A 21,353-nucleotide genomic window follows, 5' to 3' on the forward strand; every position below is an offset into this window, starting at 1 on the left:
TCTAAATATTGTTTTCTTTATTTCCATTTAACCATCTCTGGCTTTAATAGATGCAATAATTTCAAACTAAGAGACTGCATAAAAATGCTAAAAGTATTACCATTGGCAGCCTCAATTAGTGCATCAGTATGGGTATGACTTGCTCTGATCTGTAAGATCTGGTCTTCAAAGAGGTGAACTGCACCACTGGACAACTGAAGAAGAATTTTGCCAGTAGAAAGGTGAATGTCTTTGAGGAGTACATGGAAGGAGCTGCTGATGTGGAGAACGCAGCATTTGCTCACATTACACTGGCCTACCTTTGTGTACAGGGGGTGGAGGACACTGCCTGAGTTGTGCACTTCAGGATTGGGGCTGGCTTTTGCACTAGGGAAGGGAGGTGTCCAGCATGCACAAATGCAGATGTAGTTATCAAGATCTCAGTGGGCAGTATGTTTTACACCTGCCCCACAGAAGCTGTTCAAATTATTTAGTGCTCTGAGAAGGATTCTTGAGGCTTTCTGTAGTTTATTGAGGGGGGAAAAGGACGTAGATGGCAGCTCAGTAGTAGAATGGTTACAGTGCTTACTTGTGCTGAGAGCATCTCTGATGACCCCTCTCTTGATTCACCCCAGGGATTTCAATCTCCATCTATTAGACGGCACTTGGATATTTTGCCCCTCAGTTGTTTCTTCCATTTCTATGCCCTTTACATACAGATATTTTTGGGGCAGATACTTTTGCTTTTCAGTAGTCACAATAACGACTGAGAATCTGAGCTAGAAGGTGTTCTTCCAGTTGACATTTGCTTTTATAGAGGGACACAGCTGTAGAAAAGATGAGTAGAAAGCCATTTTGGTGTAGCTGTTTGCCCTGTGGTCATGATGCTTGCCGGACGCTCTGAAGCACTCACCTGATTTGAAACAACATGGAGGAGTTAAGTTGTAGCCCTTTGTTCAAGGTAAACCCTGTGAGCTTTTGTCCTTTTGGGCAAGGATAGGAGATGACATCTTGCATTCAACTGCCCAGTTGAGTCTAAATTCTGTTCTTACTGAAACTGGTATCTGTTCCATGAGGACAAAATTATGCAGTGGCCTAAGGTGATAGAACAGCAATCAACACTCAGTTACTTTAAGCCCACTACACATTCCCACATATTCCCATATGTGGTTTCAACAAATTATAATTACATTCCTTTTTTCCACATGAAAAACTGCTGTATCAGAAAATTCAGTAATAACTATAATAATAGGTACAGATTCAATGTCTTGCATATCACAATATGCCAGGTTAAGTATTTTGTTACAAAATATTAAAGGAAATTATTGATCTGCACTTCTTAGTTAAGCTTATCTTCCTGTTGTATTCTGATTGCTAAGCTATGTTGCTTCATATGCTTGTAGTTAAACCTTTTTAAAAATAGCCAAATAATTTGCCTATATTAAAAGAACAAATACGTATTTCATGATATTACAAGTGTTTTTTTCAAAAGTATCTTTGGAGCTGGCTTAGTTCTGCTGATATGGAAGTTGGTAACACAGGAGAACAAACTACTGAGCACTACTGAAGGTGCTGCCTGTGCCTGGATAGCAGAACTGAGGTTTGGTGAAACAGTACATGTACAAATAAATGTACACGGCTTCAAGAAGCATGGAAACTAATACACAGGAGCAACCCTCAGGGCATATGGCTGCAGATTTATGAGGAGGCCAGAGCACAAGGAGAGAGAAACAGCTACTCACAGCTTTAATAATAGTACATTGACCTTCATGGAATTTAAGCATGTGAGCTAGGCCAGCCTGCTGTGATCTCTGTTGTTTGCACCTAGATGCTTCATCAGGCTCAAACTAGTATTAAAATTCATTTGCAGCACATCTACTTCACTGTTAATGTCCAGCATACTCCAGTGTAAATCAAAGCCGATTATAGTTCCCAGTAGTCATCATCTTCTGTTTGCAGAAGGAAAAGCTAGATTAAGTAAAAGCATCTTTTTCTCATTCACACATGTACTTTTTATTTACCTCCTTTGGATTTCTCACTCTTGTTTCCAGTTAGTTCTCTGAGAATCTCCCTCCTAATACACAAGGCTTATTTATTACTGCTTTCTCAACAGCTTATTTTCTTTTTTATCACTTTCTCTTCTCCCCCTCTTTAATTTCTCATTCACATTCATTCACCTGTTGGGCCCTCAGTTTCCATCGATCTCTGCTGTTAATCCCATTGTCTCCCTGCATTTTTCCTGTAGCTGTCCTCCTCCTGCCCTTCACTCAGCATTCCTTCTCTCTCCCATCTGTACAGAGGTCCTTTCCATGTGTTGTCTTCCCTCAAGTTTTACTTATCCTGGGACAGGGCTGATAGTCTCTGCTCAAGTTGTTTTTGTGACTGTTTCAGCAGAGAGATACGGTTAATATTTTTTTCCAAAATTAGCACTGTCATTTCCCTGTATTCCATCACTCATCTGACTTCCCTTTATGTATTTCCTATTGTGAACTTCACTTTTATTTGACAGTATGGATCTTGGGTTCTAAATTAATCTAAATTCTGCTACTTTCTGCCTCAAGACTTTTGAAGATATATGGTTTTGATTTCTCTTATTTTTCTCCCTTTTCTCTCTGCTTTGTGACTTGAAAAAGAGTTAGAAGTTGTCCTTTCCCCCAGGTGTGCTCCTCTTTCTTCTCTAATTTTCCTTGCTATTTTCCTTCTTTATTATTCCTCTATGCATTTCTTCCCTTCTTAGCTATTTTCTTCCCCATTTTCCAAAATGTGTTCGTCTTTGCTTCCTGTAATCTTTTTCCTTGCCCCTTTATCTTTTTTCTAGAACCTGAAATTATACTCTGCTCCTGCTCCCCAGAATCACTCTTCCATCCTGCAATGCTTCTCCAAATCTGCCAGTGATATTGCTGCACACCTGGGAATGGTTACTGACCCTACAATCAATAACTGCCCTTTTTTTTTTTTCTTTCTCCAAAACAATTGCTGCCCATGATGTGCTCTTTCCCTGTAAAATTGATTACTGCAATGCTGAAAAGGTATAGGACATTACATTCATGTCAGGATCTAAACAAGTAGCATCTATATCTGACTTGCTAAGGGGGTAAAAAAAGCATGTTTGAACTTTAATGTGCTTAATATATCACCTAAATTTTTGCAACATCAATATAAGCAATGAATTTAGAGGTTGATTCTCTGTTATATGGCATCCTTTACAAAATTTATCAAGTGTCCGATAAGCGTACTCTACATAAGCAGTCAGGAATGTTGGACTAAACTTTAGTGACGTGATAGAAAATAGGGCATAATCTGTTGTCAAAACTATTTTTTAGGCATTCAATTTTTATGATATATCTAATAATATTTTAAACATACTGTTCCTTGTTATTTTAAATTAAATTGTGTGTATTTTCTCTTTAAGATCTGAACATACATTGATTTGCAGATATTTAATACTGTTATGTATCTGTGGTCCAGTGGGGTCAGAAGAAAACTTAGATGCAAGCAGAGCTGAACTGTTTAGATTTCCCAGCTCATTTGCCATGTTTTGGGTTTCTGATTTAAATTAAAGGCAACTAGCTATGAGTTCTTAGTATTACATTGTTGAGAGCATTGCTAAACTAGAATCTTAATGGCATTTCCTAATGAAGATTGGGCATTTCTAAGAAATTTGGAAGGGTTCTGAGGAGAGAGATGATTCTAGGTACATTATACCAAGTCATCCATCGTGATCTTATGAATTCTTCTGAAATCTTTTCAGTAGAAAGCTTACCTGGGCTCATGAACTCCTTTTACAGTAATTTACATGGGAAAAAGTTGTATTCATGGAAAAAAAAGCTAAAAAATGCCTTGACCAAATAATCTTACTACAAAATGCCATAGAGTAGCAGATATTCTTTCTAAAGTGCTCAAGTCAAAGGTCTTGTATCTGCTAGGCCATGCCCACTCTCCTCTCATTGTCCTCACATTGGAATCTTTGAGGGTTTCTTTTGAACGTTTAGACATTCTACATCAGCGCTGGACACATAATTTCCTATAAAACTGTTTGGAAAGAGGGGTTGGTTTTTGAAGTGAGGCTTTTTGCACCTTTGCTTTTTAAAAATTCTTAACAGCTTTTTTTTGTTTAAAATGTCTGGGCTTTACATTGGCAAAATTCTTCTATATTGATGTACCTTAAAACTTAAAAGTATTAATTTCACTGAACCTTAATTCTGTAGAACAAATTCATTGGTGATTTACAGAAAAAAAACTCCTGAAAAGAATAGATTTACATCAGTCAATATTAATGCAGATTGTGGCAAATGATCCGTGGACACTTCCTGTAGAAAGTCTGTGCCTTTTTGCTCATGCTGATGTTAGCTTCCAGTTTTAAGTGCATTAATATTTAACTTGGGAGTTGTTTTTTGAAAGAACAGCACCTTATTCTGTTTGTTTTGCTTCATTAGAGGTCTAAAGTTAAATCAACTGTAAATGCTAATAATTCTTTTGGAAAGAAATTAGTGACCTGTAAAATATGTTGATGCATATAACTGGCAGCGAGTTTTATTATGAAGCACAAGTATAAAATAATTGCAAATGTATTTTAGAATCTCAGGGTGGGGAATATTTTATTTATGGCTCATCTAGTTTGATTTTTTTCTAAAAATAAAGAGGACTATTCAAAAAACCACAAAAAATCCCTTCAACTTTTACACCGTTTGCCTGTATTTAAATCTTCTTGATCTCTGTAGTGCAGATGTTTTGCATAAAATGAATGCCAGTGTATGTTGCTGTGGAATCCTTGTTTTATATTTTACAGTATTTCTATTTACAGTAGTTTGGTAGCCCTCATTTAACCAACCTTAATATCACCACCATCTGCTTCCTTTCAGTGCTAAGCCCGAAGGTGATAGGCATTGCCATAGCCAGGTATGACTTCTGCGCACGAGACATGCGAGAACTGTCCTTGTTGAAAGGGGATGTTGTCAAAATTTATACCAAGATGAGTGCCAATGGCTGGTGGAGAGGTGAAGTAAATGGAAGGGTAAGGCTATTTTTTTTTCTTTTCCTGTGTCTCATTTCTGCCTTCACTAACAGTGATTTTTTCACATAATGGAACATGTTCTCATATTTGTTGCATAGGAGCCAGGCAGAACTCTAGCGAGGTAGCTTTCCCAGCATCTAAATTATTAGTTATTTAATGTGACCTACCAGGCTGAATATTTGGGCAGGCTTATATGTTTGGAAAATAACCAGGATTAATAGCACTGCTACAGTTGACCTTTCTTGAACTGTTTTGCAGACAGATATTTGGGGTCAGGTTCCTGGTGCTGTGGAACTCTGTTTAGCACTTTACCACAGAAAGATTTTCCACATCTTTCTGCCAGACTACAATGCAATGGAATCAAACACCCTTTTTATAGGAGGCTGCTTCTTTGATGTCTACAAATGTGGCCCATATGAAGTGACATATTTAGCAGGGATTTTTATGTTTTATGAACTCACTTAACATTCTGCTCTGAGACTTGGAAGTGAACTTTCAGTTTTGACCTATAAAGGGTTTACTGTTTCAATCTTAGTTTACTGCCTTTTAATGCAGATTAGTCAGAAACATTTGAGGCTGCTGTTTCCATGTCTAAAGTGGTGAGATGCAGGGTCAAGGAATGTGAGGTGGAAGAATGTAGATTTGTCTGGAAGCTGGAAATGATAGTTGCAAGTCCAGTTGAAGTGCATGTCCAGACTTACTGCTTTATGTGGAGAACCTTTTTTATTGTGTACATGAGCTTGGTTATGTTAAAGTTATATGGTTAAAGCTTATTAAATAGTAGTCAATTAGACCAGAAGAAAATAGAGAAGCAGAAGAAATAGCCATTATGCTGTATATATTTTACATGTGAAGAGAGCTGAACAACTCATTGTAATGCAGCTGCCCACATTCTAAAGGATGCCCTGTTACATGCTGGCATTCCTTGGTGGCTTTCATAGCCTGGACTTGACATTACAGACTCAGCCTCTGGAGATATTTTGGCAAGATAGTCTAAAACAAAATTTCTGCAGTTACCCCTTCTAGTCATGCTCTAGGTTTGTTCTTGAGTTCTTTCATGAATGTTAAATTGACTTCAGTTATAAAGAAGTCTGAAAAAACCGAAAGCAAATACATAAAATAAGAAATACATGACATTGTATCACTGTATATCTTACATAATACTTATTTGGCACATCATTAATTTCAGAAAGTAGGTAACTTTATAACTTCTGAAGTGTAGGACACTAGACTCTGCTGTCTAGTTCTGTCATATGTAACACCTGTTTTGGTGGCAGTGGAATTCAACTCCATGTAAAGCAATCAGACCAGTCACTGTTTTCTTTACAAGAGGATTCCCTGGACCCTGACTGGAGCCTGTTAAAAGTTTAACTCCTCATTCAAAAAATAGCAGCATCCTGCCTGTAGTAAAACTACTTCCACTCCTGGCATTTTTCTGAATTTTTAGACTTCCAATCTGTGCAAATGTGTTTTAGATTTTTGGAGGAGGAAGTGACATAGAAGGTGTTCGTCTCCAAATTGTCATATCTGCAAGTTACTATCTTCTTAAGGGTACTTACCCTCACTGTGTCAGGTCAGCCAAGTTTATCTTTGTAATCTTATTAATATATTTACTGAACAGACCCATCCTTGTTGTGCCTAGTGCAGCCATTAAAAAAAACCCCTGTGCATCTCATGTATTATTTTGTTCTGCTTTTCCCCTTTTTAGGTGGGCTGGTTTCCATCAACTTATGTTGAAGAGGACGAATGAATTAAAAACTATCCTCTGCTGACCAGCAGTTTCAGGGATTGTAAAAATTTATATCTTCAATGTGTTACTGGTCTTGTTAAGTATTTAAACAGCAACATTTTTGTCTGTCTGAACCTTCGAGTCTTAGTGTTGGGATTTATACAGAAGTTTGGGCTGACAGATATTACCTTACCCAGAGCTGTGCAAGAAACAAGCTGCCAGTTTGCCGTCAGGGGGGATCAGTACCAAGTCCAACCCTCACCTTCCCAGAAGCTCTCTGAAAAACAAAATTCTTTGTTCCTTTTCATTTCACCCTGTACTACACCATGAGTACTAGCAATGGCTGAATATTTAATGTTTTCTAGCTAACATCTGTGGTGGTACAAGGACATGAAGGCTTATTATTCCTTATCACTGCATGCAGCAAACAGATTTCAATCATTCCAGTGGGCATAAAGTAGGGTTGTTTTGAGACATCAAACTACTTCACATATCAACTTACAGACCATTTTACACCCTTAAAAACATTCTGAAGGAAATACATAGTAAATATGAGTAGTATTCATGCATATATAATTACTTAATTGGCTACTTTGAGGTCCTGCCCAAATCTTCTGACAATCTGTTTAAAGACATTCTAAAAAGGTGTAGTGATGTGTATTGTTTTAAAAAACATCCACAGAGTGGAATTGTGTGATCCTTTTATTGTCATCTCAAGCCTTTTTATGTGAGTTTTTTTCATTTAAGCAGCTGACAATAAAAGTGCAACTGGAGGATAGTCATGACAAGATGAGTTGAAAGTTTTCAGCAATGACATTAGATAAATACTGCAGACCTATTCTGTAGGAGAAAATACTAATGCAAGATGATGTAATTTCTCAAGAACAAAAGTGTTTATCTTTACCTCTTGATCGATTCAGATGAACTTTGATGCTTTCAACTCAAAACTGTGTTTTCCTAGTTAGATAGTTTCTGTCACCTTTTGTGAATGCAAATAGAACTTACAAACTTCTTTCTGCCCTTTCCGTTCCTGTTTCCTGGGATGTTAATGGCAGTTCAGTGAGGGAGTTGTCTTGTTGCAGTGTTCTGAACATCCCCAAGGAAAAATGTGTCTAGGTTAGCCAGGCTGAAAGATCAGGCCTTGTAAAATGGTGTCCACTGCTTGGTGAGGCAGTGTTTTAATGCAATTATAGAGGGGCAGAAATGTAGTTATAAGCTAAAATAAATGTGGCTGATGTCTTCAGATGTGCAGTATTGAATATTTAAGTAATGTCAAGCCTAGCTTGAAAGAAAATCAAGCTCTTAAATGAAGTTAATTCATCCTGTCCCACAATCCTCTCTGTTGCTTTTGCCTGTCCTGTTTTTCTGTTGGCATCTTGCCATTAGTGTGCACGGACACTGCACAATTTAACACTGCAGTGTTTTCCTAGGCTACAGGCAGCATAATCTCCACTATTTGTCCACAGTGCAGAATCTACTAGTACATATTTGGGTTCCTCTTTGGCTGCCTCCAGGAATCTTTGCTTCTTTCTGGCCTTTCCTGGCCATCAAGAAGAATCAAGCACAACACAGAGAATTCACAAAGATCCCCTTCATCTCTGCAACTGTCTTACCCATCTGCTACACCTGGCATGGAGTGTGTGACCAGGGGAAAGAGAGGAGCTTCTCATTAGAAACTTGACTTGAGAGATTCAGCCTTGCAGATGAAATTCTGCCAATGCTCTAACTTCTCAAGGATTTACCTCAAAATTATTTAAACTGTGATTGTGTTGAGTACATTACTTGATGGAATAATTGAGAGCATTTGTAAATATGTAGATGATGCATAAAAATTTTGTAAATGATGTGTACAGCAGTGTAGAGTATACAGTCTTTGATCATGTTTTGCCATGCTGTTTGATTGTCTATTGTGAGCTTAATCCTATATTCCTTAAGTAGACAAAGATGATTCTTTTCCAGTTTTGCCTGCTTAAGGAGTAGAGGAATAGGCTCTAGGTCTTTGAAATGTTTAGTGCTTTACTGTCATATAGTTCTGAGAAGAGGCAGTTAAATTCAGTATGAGTTGAAAAATGTCTCAGTCATTTTTAACAGCTTGGGTTTAGAATCATTTTGAGTATTCTCTCCATCCTAAAAATGTTGTAAAGCTTTTAACCAATTCCTGAGTCCACTAGTCATCCTTTGTGAAGAATGAAATCCATAGGTAAACTTCACTTTTGTGGCATAAATCTACATATCATTGTCTGTTTTTAATGCCCTGTATTGATTGAGTTAATGCTGCATCTTAAACTATATTTTGAGTACCAAAGACTTCCTAAATATTCTGGAGTGTCTCTTTCATGTGCTGCTTTTGCCTGTATGGAGTTATTTTTTGTCATGCAATAATGGAGTCACAGTACTTTAATTTGTACTATTTTGTAAATATGTTAAATATAATAAACTGGTTAATTTTTTTGTTTAATGGTATGTGTCAAGATGCGTAATTTGCTACTGTGAAGGTTGTGCTTAATTTGTCTCACCACCTTCTCATTGTGAGAAGTTGATAATGTTCCGTTTTGGTTTCCAGGATTTATATAATCCTTATTTAGCTGTAAAACTGAGCTGTCAGTGTAAGTGGCATAGTATAGCTTACCTTGAGAACTTTTTATTGTCAGGATAATTTGCCTTGTGCAGCATCCAGGAAGATGGTGAGGTTTGTTTTGTTTTGTGATTTTAGTTTTTTTTTAAAATTTATTATTATATTTTTAGCTGTAGAGAATCAGTCATATACTATTGATTTTTGTCTGTCAAAGATGATACTTGTAATTTTTTTTGATTGAAAAGAAGTTGTGCCTAAAAAGTTTTATGTGTAGTCTTTCACAACGACATCTTTCCTCTTCCACTTTTCTTTTTTCTCCCTCTGTCGTATGTGAATTAACATATAAATTCAGGCTGAACTGAGCTCAAGTCTGAAAATACAGTCTGTGTCTGATTTCATGGGCTACTTGATAACCGTTTTGTGATGTAGCCCATTCATGTATTTTTTACAATGTAACATTCATTATTAATGTGTTTATAAAAGTATTTCTGGACAGGTGAATTAATTCAGCAAGGTCAGTAATGATTCAGTTGCAGTGTTGTTTTTGTGTCCCTTTCATTTTTCAGTAACAGATTTTCTTGCAGAACTGCCCATCTAACAGATAATTATTAAACCTAATGAGGCATTTACACATCTCTGCAGATGTAAGGCATAATTTTCCTGTCACCCGTGAACATATCACATAACTAAGACTCACACCTAATGTGGGATGCAAAAATGTGTCCCAATTAAATGCTCTTGTTAACAGTATCACACTCAGTCACAGACATTCTCCTTCCCCTTGTATGCAAGAAGAGATGTGTCCTCTGATGGGTGAGAAATTGAGAAAACACTGTAATTAGGGCATAAGAATCACCTCTGGCTGTGTTCTCAGTAGTTTTTTTTTCCCCCTGTTGTAAGGCTTGGAAGCTTGAAAATCTCAGCTTGGAAAAATCTTACCTTGACAATGAAAATTATGCCAACCAGGATTCCTTTCCCCTTTGCCTCACAGGCAAGCTTGAGATGCTCTGTGAAGAAGAAGAAAAGGACAATTCTCAAGGTTTTAGCCATTTATAAAGGTGAGACAGAGGTACGTCTAGAAAATGTGGTGCTTGTTTATACAAAATACCAAGCCTCAGACCCAGGTTTTGTTCTGTTGACTTTGATATTCAGTTCAAAAAAATTTGTCTCAGTTAATTCTTGTCTCTTTGCTGGAAACCGGGCTGCCGAGAGCCTTACATTACTATTTTTTCTGAAATTCAAGTTACTCTCTTCCGAGCACTGCTTATTTCATTTGAGTGACAGAGGAAGCACTCCCTCTGCTCCATTTTATTGCTGAGAATGACATTATATGACAGAGTATTTCTTTGGTTAGTTTGGGTCATCTACTACTTTCTGTCCTCCAAACTTCTGTTCACTGGGGGTCATGGCACAGAGTAAGAAACAGAGAAAGCCTTGATCACCAAGAGCTAAACCCTCAGTGTGTTGTCAGCACTGTTTTTGTTGCAGATGTAAATCAGGGGGCTGTAAGAGCTCGGATGATGGCAGTCAGCACCATCTGGGGCACACCCAGTACAGGCATAAAGGGAACTGCCAGGCAGGGATGCTCTGTGCGTGTGTTTTTGTGTGTGTAACGCACGGTCCTGTCCCAAGCTACTACACGAAGCAGGAGCCAAGCTGTGAAATGTGCCATGGAATTTCTGCTCTTTCCTCCGTGTCCACTCCATGGAGGAGGGGTAGTTTTGAGTTTAAGCTTCCTAAAGCTGTGAGATGAGATGTTAATCATAGCCACTTTCTCACGAAATGCTGAAATGTATGATGCATCTATAATTAGTGACAAGAAATATAGAAAGGATTAAGCTTCAGAAATTGACTGCAGAAGGGTGATTCATAGCATTATCTTAGCAACTTCCTTTTGAAGAACAAAGAGCCGTTTGTTTTTATAGCAAATGAAATTTGGGTTTCTAATTTAGTTTTATAATTCCTGATCTGCTGTAGTGTGTTCTGCCCATTCATTATGAGGATCTCTGCTGCTTACATGACTGTGAAGTTAGATTTTATTTAATAAGCCTCCTGGAATATTTGAGTTATTGGTGATTTTTTTTCTGGGTTACAATTTCCTACCTGATAAATCTGCTTTTTGGAAAATATGTGAGTTCATTTTAAAATGTAATCTGACCATAAGTAAATTTACAGATACAAGAAATGGCTGGTTCAGAGGTGGCTGTTTACCAAGGGGCACCAGGCTGGTTTGCTTCTTTCAGAACTGAGTTTTTTTGTATTGGTAGTGTAATATGTGGCTTTGGGAAGAACAGAAATAGAGGAGACCAGAAAACAAGAAGTAAAAAGTTGATACCACACCATATGTGTTAGAAACAACCTGGTATGTGGTAACTTCTCTAAATGATTGCCCAAAGTATTATATGTCTATATGATAGCATTGGATTGGAAACAAATTCTCTTATGTCACTGTGTGGGAAAACATTTGCTAATGTGGTCCTAATCAAGGACTCCTGCACTTGGTCCTGGTCTTACCAGATAACTCTCTAAATCTGTTTTCAATTAGTTGTCTTTTTTCCCAAAGCAGTTAAAAGGTCTCCTCAAGGACACACAGTATTATTTCTAGATTTATAATTCTTATTCGTGCATAAGGCTAATGGAAATACATATAATTGAAGAAACCTTTTCTCTGGTAGTTTTACTATTAGTAAACCTGGTAGCCTGTAGCTATTAATAATGTGGAATGTGCCAGGAGAGCCCCACCATACTCAGTTACCTGGGTATGTACAAAGATCTTACCTACCTCTTCTCCCTTCCCCATTATAAAGTTCAGCTGAGGTGTGGTACAAGTCCCGCAAGTATTTACACCACTCGTGTGGGGAGAAGAAAAATACAGGCAGATCATAAAAGCAGTCATGCCTGGTTTTTGTTTTTGTAGTATTAATTTTTATTGTTTGGGAAAGGGCAGGATGGGACTTTTATTAGCTTTTGTATCAGCTGCTCTGTTCTCAAGAACAATTGCAAGTAGAGGATGCAATAGCAGTTTGACACTTGATTTTAAAAAGAGATTTATGGTTTTTACAGTTGTGTATTAATGTAAACATGTGCATGGGACCAGGTAATGATCCCCATTCCCAGGGAATCAGATGATTGATGGTTAAGAGGCCAGTTGATCTCCAGATCAGTATGGTAGGATGTGGAAAATCAAACTGTAGAAATCTAAACAAAGGGAGCATACCTTTTTTGTAAATTCTTCTGAATACAGGAATGCAGGTTTAGTCTTCCTGTCACCAGTCATCCTGTCACCTGTATGTATGTGTATGTATATATATATATACACATACATACAGGTATACAGAAGATTGCTACAGAAAGTATTTGATCACATTTTTTTCTTTTATATGCTACACTGAAGAGCCACATAGCTTTAGAAAACACAAACTTCCAAAAGCAATGGTTCCCAGCTTGCACATTCTTTCCTTTCAAGTCACTGATGGTCTCAGTGTGTCTCTAGGGAGTTAAGATACCATGTTCAGGGATGTCCTTTTCAAATCTACATTTCCCCACAAAAAATTCTTGATAAATAATACTTTTTGGGTTTGTCTAGAATATATTTAAAATACTTTGAGGTGGTATCATGCAAGCATGGGCTGTGAGTGGGCTGGAGGATTGGATCAGCCAGGTCCTGATATACTGGTAGTTTAGGAAAGAATATGCAATTAAATATCCATGAAGTTTTATTTACAGGTGGAAAGAACTGTCTGTACCAGTTAAGACTGGGCAACCCATGGCTAAGCGGCAGTACTGATGAAAAAAGTAGAAGTGAACCATGGACAGAACAAAAGTTGACAGGATTTTACTGTGAAGAAGGTAAATACTGTCTTTTTGCCTAGTAATGGGAACATCATCTATAAAATGGGAATTAATAATTTAGTTAATTTCTGGTAAGGTACCACTTCAGTGCTTTGTCCAGCTTTGGCCACTAAATGCTGTATAGGATACAGTTTCTCATTGAAAATATTCCTGAAGAGACTAACAAATGTGAGGAAATTGGAATTATTTGAATGGAATTAGAGAACAGGCTAAGGGGAGTGTGGCAATAGCATCTAAATAACTGAAAGGTTTTACATAACTTAAGAGACTAAACTCTTAGTTCAGTCCTAGTCATTTCAGTTAATTAGCTCAGTTCCTAGTCAGTGTAAATAGTAACAAAAGCCAAGCTTGAACTGAAGAAAGGAGATTCAGTTTTTAGGAGAGTTTTCTGAATAGCAAGCTACATAGACACAAAATTGTCTGGGCAAGTTGTGGTACCTCCAGCACTGGAGGTGTTTCAGATGTGGTTAGCTAAATGTCTGTCAGGGATAGTTTATATGGACTTAGAGATGCCCGAGATACACATCACGTGTTCTTTTGGAGCTCCTACTGTACTACCTTTCTGTAACTGCCTTGCAGCTGTGCAATGCTTCAGTCAGCTGCTGGTGTTTACCAAAATCTCATGGAAATGTATACCAATGTGTAGAGGAAAAGGTAAATGAGAGGTAATAAGGTGAACATCCATAGCAAGCAGGGTGCTAAATATGCAAAGAGTTTGAATGTTTATGAATTAAAACAGTTTCTTCAGGAGATGCAATTGGGTCATATTTACCTCATAGTGTAAAAATGTTGTAAAACCACAGTGTTTAAGACTTGCTTCATAGTGGGAGGCATGAGCTAAAGAGCATTATTGCAGTTCACAGGTTTATTTTTGATAGAACATACTGTTGCTGCAACATATGTAGGTTTGTCAAAATCAAAACTTTTTAAAAATATGTTTTGATTTCAGGGAAAGTTAACAAGAAAGGCAGCTCAGGTACCATGTCTTTCTACTTAGTTCTGAACTGATAGAAAATGGCAGATATGAGAAAGAAATTACTTTGCTTTAAGCATTCTTCGTCAAATCATCAGAGACTACATTTTTATAAAACAAACCCAGTTCACTTAGCTCTTCAGAATTTGCAAAAGTACTGTAATATTAAAATTTGTCTATAAAACAGAGTGGCAAACAAGCCATCAGCTTGACTGTACTCTTTTTTTGAAGTCAAATGGTTGAATACTAGTGCTAAGATTAATTCTAGTTGGTGTCTGAAAGCATCCTTTCCTTGTTTGACCTTTTCTAGATAAATAACAGTGTTAGCTCTTGGCATGGCATCCTTTTTCTCTGTTCTAAATGTGTATAAGGAGATGCAATGACTTGTCTTACATGCAGCTGAATTTAGTCTCGGTTTTCAGATTGTCATGAGTATTTTGTAGTTAACAGTGAAATAAATCAACAAGCTGTAGTCTAAATGAAGTGCATCTAATAAAACCTAGCTATTTTGTCTTTCTGGCTCTTCATAATGAATGCACTGTGAAGAGAAGTTTTATTTGAATGTCACTGCATGAGCAGTTCTAATTACTAATAGAATTCATCAAACAATCTAGTAGTGTAGTGACATTAAGTAATAATTAATAGACTGTGTGATATGTGGGTGCATGAAGTGACAATGATTAACATGTGGCCTAACAGGATGTGCTTGGAAAACAAGTGGCATATGATACGACACTTTGTTCTTCCCTGTGTCATTGCAGTTTGGCCTGTCTCTACTCACAAAATGAACCTGCATTCAAAATCCAGAACCTGTTGATACGGCTGGCGTTTGGAGCATGTACATGTTTTGGTGCACTTCAGCTTGAGTATGACATGGCTGCTTATTTTAGAGCTGATATTAATGGGTTCTTGTGTGGCTCCATCTTGCCTTCGAAGAGTTGGCAAAATTTCAGGATTTGCTCTACTGATACATTAATATTTTAATAAATTGCAAAACCTGTGTTACCTAGACACTGAAGTTACAACTATATCTGTATATATATGTATGTATGTATGTGACATAGGGCATTCAACTGTGCACACAGAGTATTCTGTAGCCACTGTTGAGAATCTTGCTGCTTCTAAGAGAAGAAATTGGGAAAAATAACGTATTTCATTGGTACAGTCAGTATACTTACAAAGAACATACAGACTTTTCCATTTTCCAGATGAACAATCAGTTTGCTTTCCAGAGATTGCTGTTTCTGGCAAATCCTTTGTCTTCTCATTTGTGACTTTCTTCTCTGCCTGTGTAGTGTTTCCCTGGTTCCTTATGCTCTTTTGTATCCTTTGTTCCTCCCCCTCTTGTCTAATGACATGAACAAAAGAACACTTCAGTCAATTCCTCATCCCTGTTTTAGGAAGCAGTACCAAGAGGCCTTTTGCCAGCATGTGTTAAGTTTTCAAAAAGAGTACCTTGCCTTGGGCAGTGGTTCGTTACTATATTTAGCAGTGCAAGAAACATGTAACTTTTTTTTCCTCCCATATAGTCAGTGTGAAAAATGCTTTGTAGAGCATTAACTTCAACTTGTTGAAGTATACATAATAGAGCAGCTTTCAGAACGCTTCCCAGCACAGTAACAAGCATGGAGCATATCTATAGAGAAAAGAAGTAGTAGTAAAGTCAGTGGCAAAACACACACTTAAGTATAATCAGTGTTTGCTCTGGGTTTTTGAAAGTGAGCATTTCTAGTATATATTGTACTTTTCACTTCTTTGTGAAGTGAACATTAATACTAATGTTCTATATTGCATGCTTGGATGAGAACAGAACCTCAAATAGAATCACTGTGTCACCTACTCATTGGTGGCTTTTTCTTAAGGGTTTATAGGATACTCTGAGTGTGGCTTCTTGTGAGGCTGGGAGGAAATTTGTTGCAAGAGAGAACCGAACACTCATTTTTACAACATTCTGTTCAGTAATGGAACTTCATGGAGTTTTTACATTATTTCAGAGTATTTTGTACAGTTCTTCTACTTAAATGATCCATTGTGGTCATGCAAAAGAATATGTTGTTATATGAGGAGGAAAATTGTAAACTCAATACCCTTTAAATGTATGTGGCTATTTTCAAAATCAGCATTCACTATTACACTTCCTGGAGTGTAGTGGAGTCATGTTATATTTTCTTTTAAGCTTCTGAAATGAAAAAAATGTGTGAAGCAGAGATTATGGATTATTTAGAATATAACCAACAACCTCAGAAATAAGCTCAATCTTGACTTGAATTGATAAGTTCTGTTGTAACCATGGATCTTTCATTCTCAAGAAGACACAGACTGGTGCAAACTGAAGCCATATGATTCAGTTAGGGTATGTGCTCTTGAGAATTATTCAGCTGCATGAGTTTTACCAGTGATGGTGCCTGAGGCCATGTCTTAGAGTTCAGTCATAGTTCTCTGGCGATCATACAAAATAACTGTCCAGAAAATTATACTCCAGCTAAATCTCAAGCAAACTGATCTTCCGTGCATAGAGAGGAACGTCAGCATCCCTGTATCACATGCGTGAAAGCTGAGGTTAAAGACATAACCCCAGAGCTGCACAGACTGCAGCCTCATGTACTGCAGTGGAAGGTAAGCATTCTTAACTCTGAGCCTAAAACCTACAGTAATCCTACAGTGCCAGAAGTAAAGCAGACCGAAATTCAAGGTATTTTACCCAGTTCTTGTTGTTTATCAAAGGAAATGTTCTGAGAACAACTTTTTGTATGGTATATTTTTGTATATTTTTTACAAAACTCTCTAGGCTGAAGAATCTGCTGAAAAAAAGTTTGAGATGCATTAATGGGGACTGCTTCCTCCCTGTTTGTTCTTACTTGCTTTGGGTTTCTGATTCCAACAGTAAATGCAGATGAAATGCAAGTATTTTCACATTTGTTGGATCTAGTTAAAATTTACCCAAAGGGCAAGGGAGACCTGTTACTTGAAAAGATGCTACTTTGTTTCTCTGTTCTTAAATTATTGAGACTGGCAAACAAACCACATTCTTATTAAACACGTTAGTATAACTAATTAAAACAAGCAACCCTCCATCTACTTATTCTCATAATATAAGAGATGGCCAACATGTATCCTATGTGTAACAAAGTCAGAAGGGTTCAATTAAGCTTACACCTCAGTCCAAACATATTAAAATGATAAACCTGCAGTTATCATTACTAGAGAGCTATTAGGCCTGTTTGTAGAAATGTAATGCACTAACTAGGTGAACAGAAGGTAGAAACTGGACTACTGCAGTCTATAGGTGCCCAGGCAATTTGCTGACTTGAGCAGAGCCAGGGAGACATGATACTGCTGTTAGGGTAGTGTCAGACAAGGCCACGTCCACTTTTAAAGACATTGTAAATATTGCTGGGAAGTTGGAATTTATGGGTATTGCAGACATGGTCAGCAAGGATTCTGAGATGTTCTGGTTAAATCCCATAGAGAAAATGTTGTCAATGCTCCAGAGTAATGGTTGCGACAAAGATTCCACTTCCACTGACTGTTTCTTTGCTCCCTAGTAAATGGCTAAGGACATTAGTGGAGAAAACTTTTTACCAGTGAGTTCTGCTCCCTGGAGTGCCTTGAACGAGTGCGTGTTTACTGGTTAGTAGTTAGGTAAATGTTTTCATGTTTCTTAGAATTCTTAATGTACCTAAGAATTTTTAGTAGGTATATAGAAAGGGTAACGTTACAAAAAGTTGCCTGAATGCTAAGTGATGATGTTTATCAAATTTCTTTTATTTTCCTCTTATTTCCGTTTCCCTAATCTTCCTCTTAAGAGCTGTTGAAAAGCTTGTCATTTGTGGTGTTATTTATATTGTCAGACTTGTACAGTTTCTTACCTGACAAAGAACGTGGCTTAGTGCTCGCTGTGTGCTCTGTGAGCTGCTGCAGTGTTTAGCTTGCTTCCTCTGAGGCATGTTGTGTTACACTAGTATCCCTGCCTGTTAACAGACAGTGTTCACAGTAACTATGAATCCCTTGTAAACAGACAGTACTTTTCTCTGCTATTACATACAAATCAATAGTCTTTTTGCAGCTGAGCAGATCATGTAATTTCTAATATAACCAAACAAGCAGCAGCAGGAAGATATTGCCTAAAAACAGGTGCTAGAACAAAACAAATGGTTTTATTGATTCTCCTAAGTTTATTAACTTTTCAAAAAAAGTTTCTACCCCATCACTTTCTTTGGCCTTGTGAATTGTTGGTACAGCATAGGCATAGTTTCCTTATTAGTTTCTGGCACTTTAAGAACAAAAACCATCAGACTTAAGGATATATTCTGCAGTGTTTATACATGGAAAGAATAGATACTCGTAGTGAAGAGATTACTATCCCAAAGGCTTTTTCCTCTTTTAAAGTCTCAGTCTGCATAATAGTGTTGGAAATGGATTAATTTAGAGATGTTGAGAATTCTGCTGCTGAAGAAAAGCGTTGTATTTGTGAGGGGTGGGGGTGAAGGCTGTGTGTATGCAAGAAAAACGATCTCTGTGACTACAAGTGATGAAGCACTGGGTTGGAATGCTGGAGTATTTTGGAGGTTGGGTAGAATACAAAGGGATATTTTAAATTAATTTTTAGGAAAACACGTTTCCAACTCTAGCAGAACAGGTAACAGTTGATCGGTATGGTGATACATAAGTCAGTGGGTTTTGATGAGCTTCTCTGATGACACTTCCATCATCCATTTGCTCCGCAGTTGGCACAAGGCTCTTCTCACTTGTTTGGCAATGATTAGTGGCTGGTGTAGGAAGAACAGTCCCAAAGTCTGGATTACCTAATACTGCAGATAGGCAGGGAAAGTCCACTCATGATTTGGATCCATTTTTCCTCAAGGGGAGACAAGGACTACAACTGGTGCATTTGAATGTAGGAAATCAGACACTACTCTCTTACACGTGTGCTGGAAGAGGTTTAATTCCATTATCTTGTTATGCTTAGTGCAGACCTATAGAGACAGGATTCAGGAGAAGCTTTTGGTCAGTATTCTAATCATAGCTGGGGTGGAAAAACTGCTACCTGGAGATTGCTGCTAGGACTAGGGAGAGGATAGATCAGTTCAGGGGCACTCTGCAGGGTACAGCCTAACATTGTACTGGAAAGAAAGAGACATTTTAAATGAATGACATATAATTCTATCATGCAATGTCCCTGTAGGAAATACAAGTCAAGTGCACCAATAAATGAAAGAGGAAAATGCCATGGAAGGCAGTAAATCAAAATGTAATTGATTGGAATATTTAGAGAGCTTAATTTCAATTACTGAAAGTGAGATAGTGTCATACTGCAGAAGTCTGAGGTTTGGAGGGAGAGACTTGCAGCACTTACTGTTCAGCCCTCTTCCTTACTTCCCAGAAGGGGTATGCTGGGGGAGCCCAGCAGCTGACCCTGAGGGGCATGGCCTTTTGCTCATTTTGGAACAGTGTGTATATCTTCAGTGTTTTCAATAGTTTGACAGTTTAAAACTGAAGAATTAGGCCATTAAGCGCTAGATTTGGCAGGAATGGAAGCAATTTAGGGCACGGCTGTTCTCTGGTTAGAAATGAAGCTCTTAGTCACTGAGTCTCAATGCTGTAACTACCATTTCCATTTGCTTTTGTGGCTTGTACTGTACTGAATCCTTATTAGAACTAAGGCAATGCCAGTCAAGCTACTGATAACTCCAGTGAAGTTATACACTTCTGTCATCTCTCCTACCTTTTTCACTAATAATTTTGTGTTTGATTTCAGTTATATTGTAACATTTTCAATTGAAATGGCAATTATTCGTTGTCAGAACCCAGCCATTACTCTTGTCAAAAAGACATATGATGCATTAGCTTAAGGGCAATTGGTAATAACTACAGAGGTGACATTCAGTTACATAGGATAGGCAGGTTCTACATATATCTTCCTCAAGTGGTCGGGGTTTGCATGCCCTGCAGTTTGCACTGTTTGGGAGTGCTGCCCAACTAATCATGCAAAACCAAACCAAATTTCAGTTTGGCTTTGAGACCATTTTGCTGTAATTAACATCTGCTCTCTCCTGGTTTCATTGAAGTCTTTTTATGTTTGTGTTTTATAACTCACTGAAATGAGCTTGATGAAGGGAGTGGAAAGGGAAGCACTTTGTTGCCATGTAGTCTCCCTAAGCATTTGTGATGACAAAGCTTTCTGATTACTGGGAGACAGGGACCAAATGATATTTTCTTGCACCATTTCAGCTCGTGCAAGATGCTCTTTGCTTTTCTAGATCCTGCTATCCTTCCTGCTCAAGTCATGCTTGCTTTCACTTGTTATCTCTCAAGAGCAATTTGGAACATGATAAAACATCCTTTGTTTTATTTCATTGCCATTGGACTTGTGGGCCAGATTTTAGATGCGTTCAGGAATTCCATGTAATTTCTGCATCTTTGGAGCTTTAAAAACCCAGTTCTGCTAATGCAGCTGAAAGAGGCTCTTGTGTTTTCTCTCTTATAACAAGAAGAGTGGGAGTTAGTCAGCAGTGCATGAGGAAGAGGAAGCAGCTACTGGGATTGTATGATGCAGATGGACTTTATTTTCCTATGAAGAAAAATATTCTCACCGCAAAGATTTTTTATTTAATACTGGAGTACGCAGGGTTCCTCACATCTTAAGATCTGTCCATTTTTTGACACAGTTTGACCTGATCTGTTTCTCTGGATAAAACTGTGGCTACGTTGAAGTCAGTGGCAGAACTCGTGAAAGCTCAGGAGAACAAGATTTCACACGCTAAATATGGATGCTTGTGTTTGTTAATTCTGCTCTCAGTGATTAGTATACAAGCATTGTTAGCCATGTAATTTGCCTCTAATTCTGTGCTGTTTTACCCTTCTTTGCCTCATTTAACCAGTAGAAGGCAAACAATGAATGATTTTACTTTTTGGGTCCTTTTCATTTTCTGCCTGGTCTTACACAAGATTTTTCTATTGGAATACCAGTCACCAGAGGAGAGTGATAAACATTGTGACATTTCAAATCCAATTAACAATATGATAATTTACATCTAATTACCTGAGTTAGTTGTACCCATAACTTCCCTTTAAGGCTTCAGGAGGCTCATGATACCCACCACCCTTGTTCTGAAGAGATCCTTGGCTTATCAGCTTGTGCCTTTCTGAGGGAGAAGGTTGGGTTTGCTAATCTTTTGTACATATCTTGGTGCTGTTTGCAGGAGGTGTGTCCCAGGCCTTTCTGACTACT

At 37.8% G+C, this 21,353-nt stretch overlaps 1 protein-coding gene across 4 annotated transcripts in view; it reads left to right on the top strand.

Annotated features, from left to right (window-relative positions):
* The window catches only part of VAV3 (vav guanine nucleotide exchange factor 3), a 151,536-nt gene extending 142,356 nt beyond the window's left edge, over positions 1-9,180 (top strand). For 3 of the 4 annotated variants that reach the window (XM_048312782.1, XM_048312781.1, XM_048312783.1), the window contains 2 exons: positions 4,842-4,993; positions 6,702-9,180. In XM_048312782.1, the coding sequence (XP_048168739.1) occupies positions 4,842-4,993; positions 6,702-6,743 (194 nt within the window). In that variant the 3' untranslated portion in view covers positions 6,744-9,180. Of the gene's footprint in view, positions 1-50; positions 3,009-4,841; positions 4,994-6,701 lie in introns of those variants that run through there. The other variant, XR_007205352.1, reaches the window with a different exon arrangement.
* The last annotated feature ends 12,173 nt before the right edge of the window (positions 9,181-21,353 follow it).

The sequence above is a fragment of the Corvus hawaiiensis genome, chromosome 9, assembly GCF_020740725.1.
Source record: "Corvus hawaiiensis isolate bCorHaw1 chromosome 9, bCorHaw1.pri.cur, whole genome shotgun sequence".
In the NCBI taxonomy this organism is placed as follows: domain Eukaryota; kingdom Metazoa; phylum Chordata; class Aves; order Passeriformes; family Corvidae; genus Corvus; species Corvus hawaiiensis.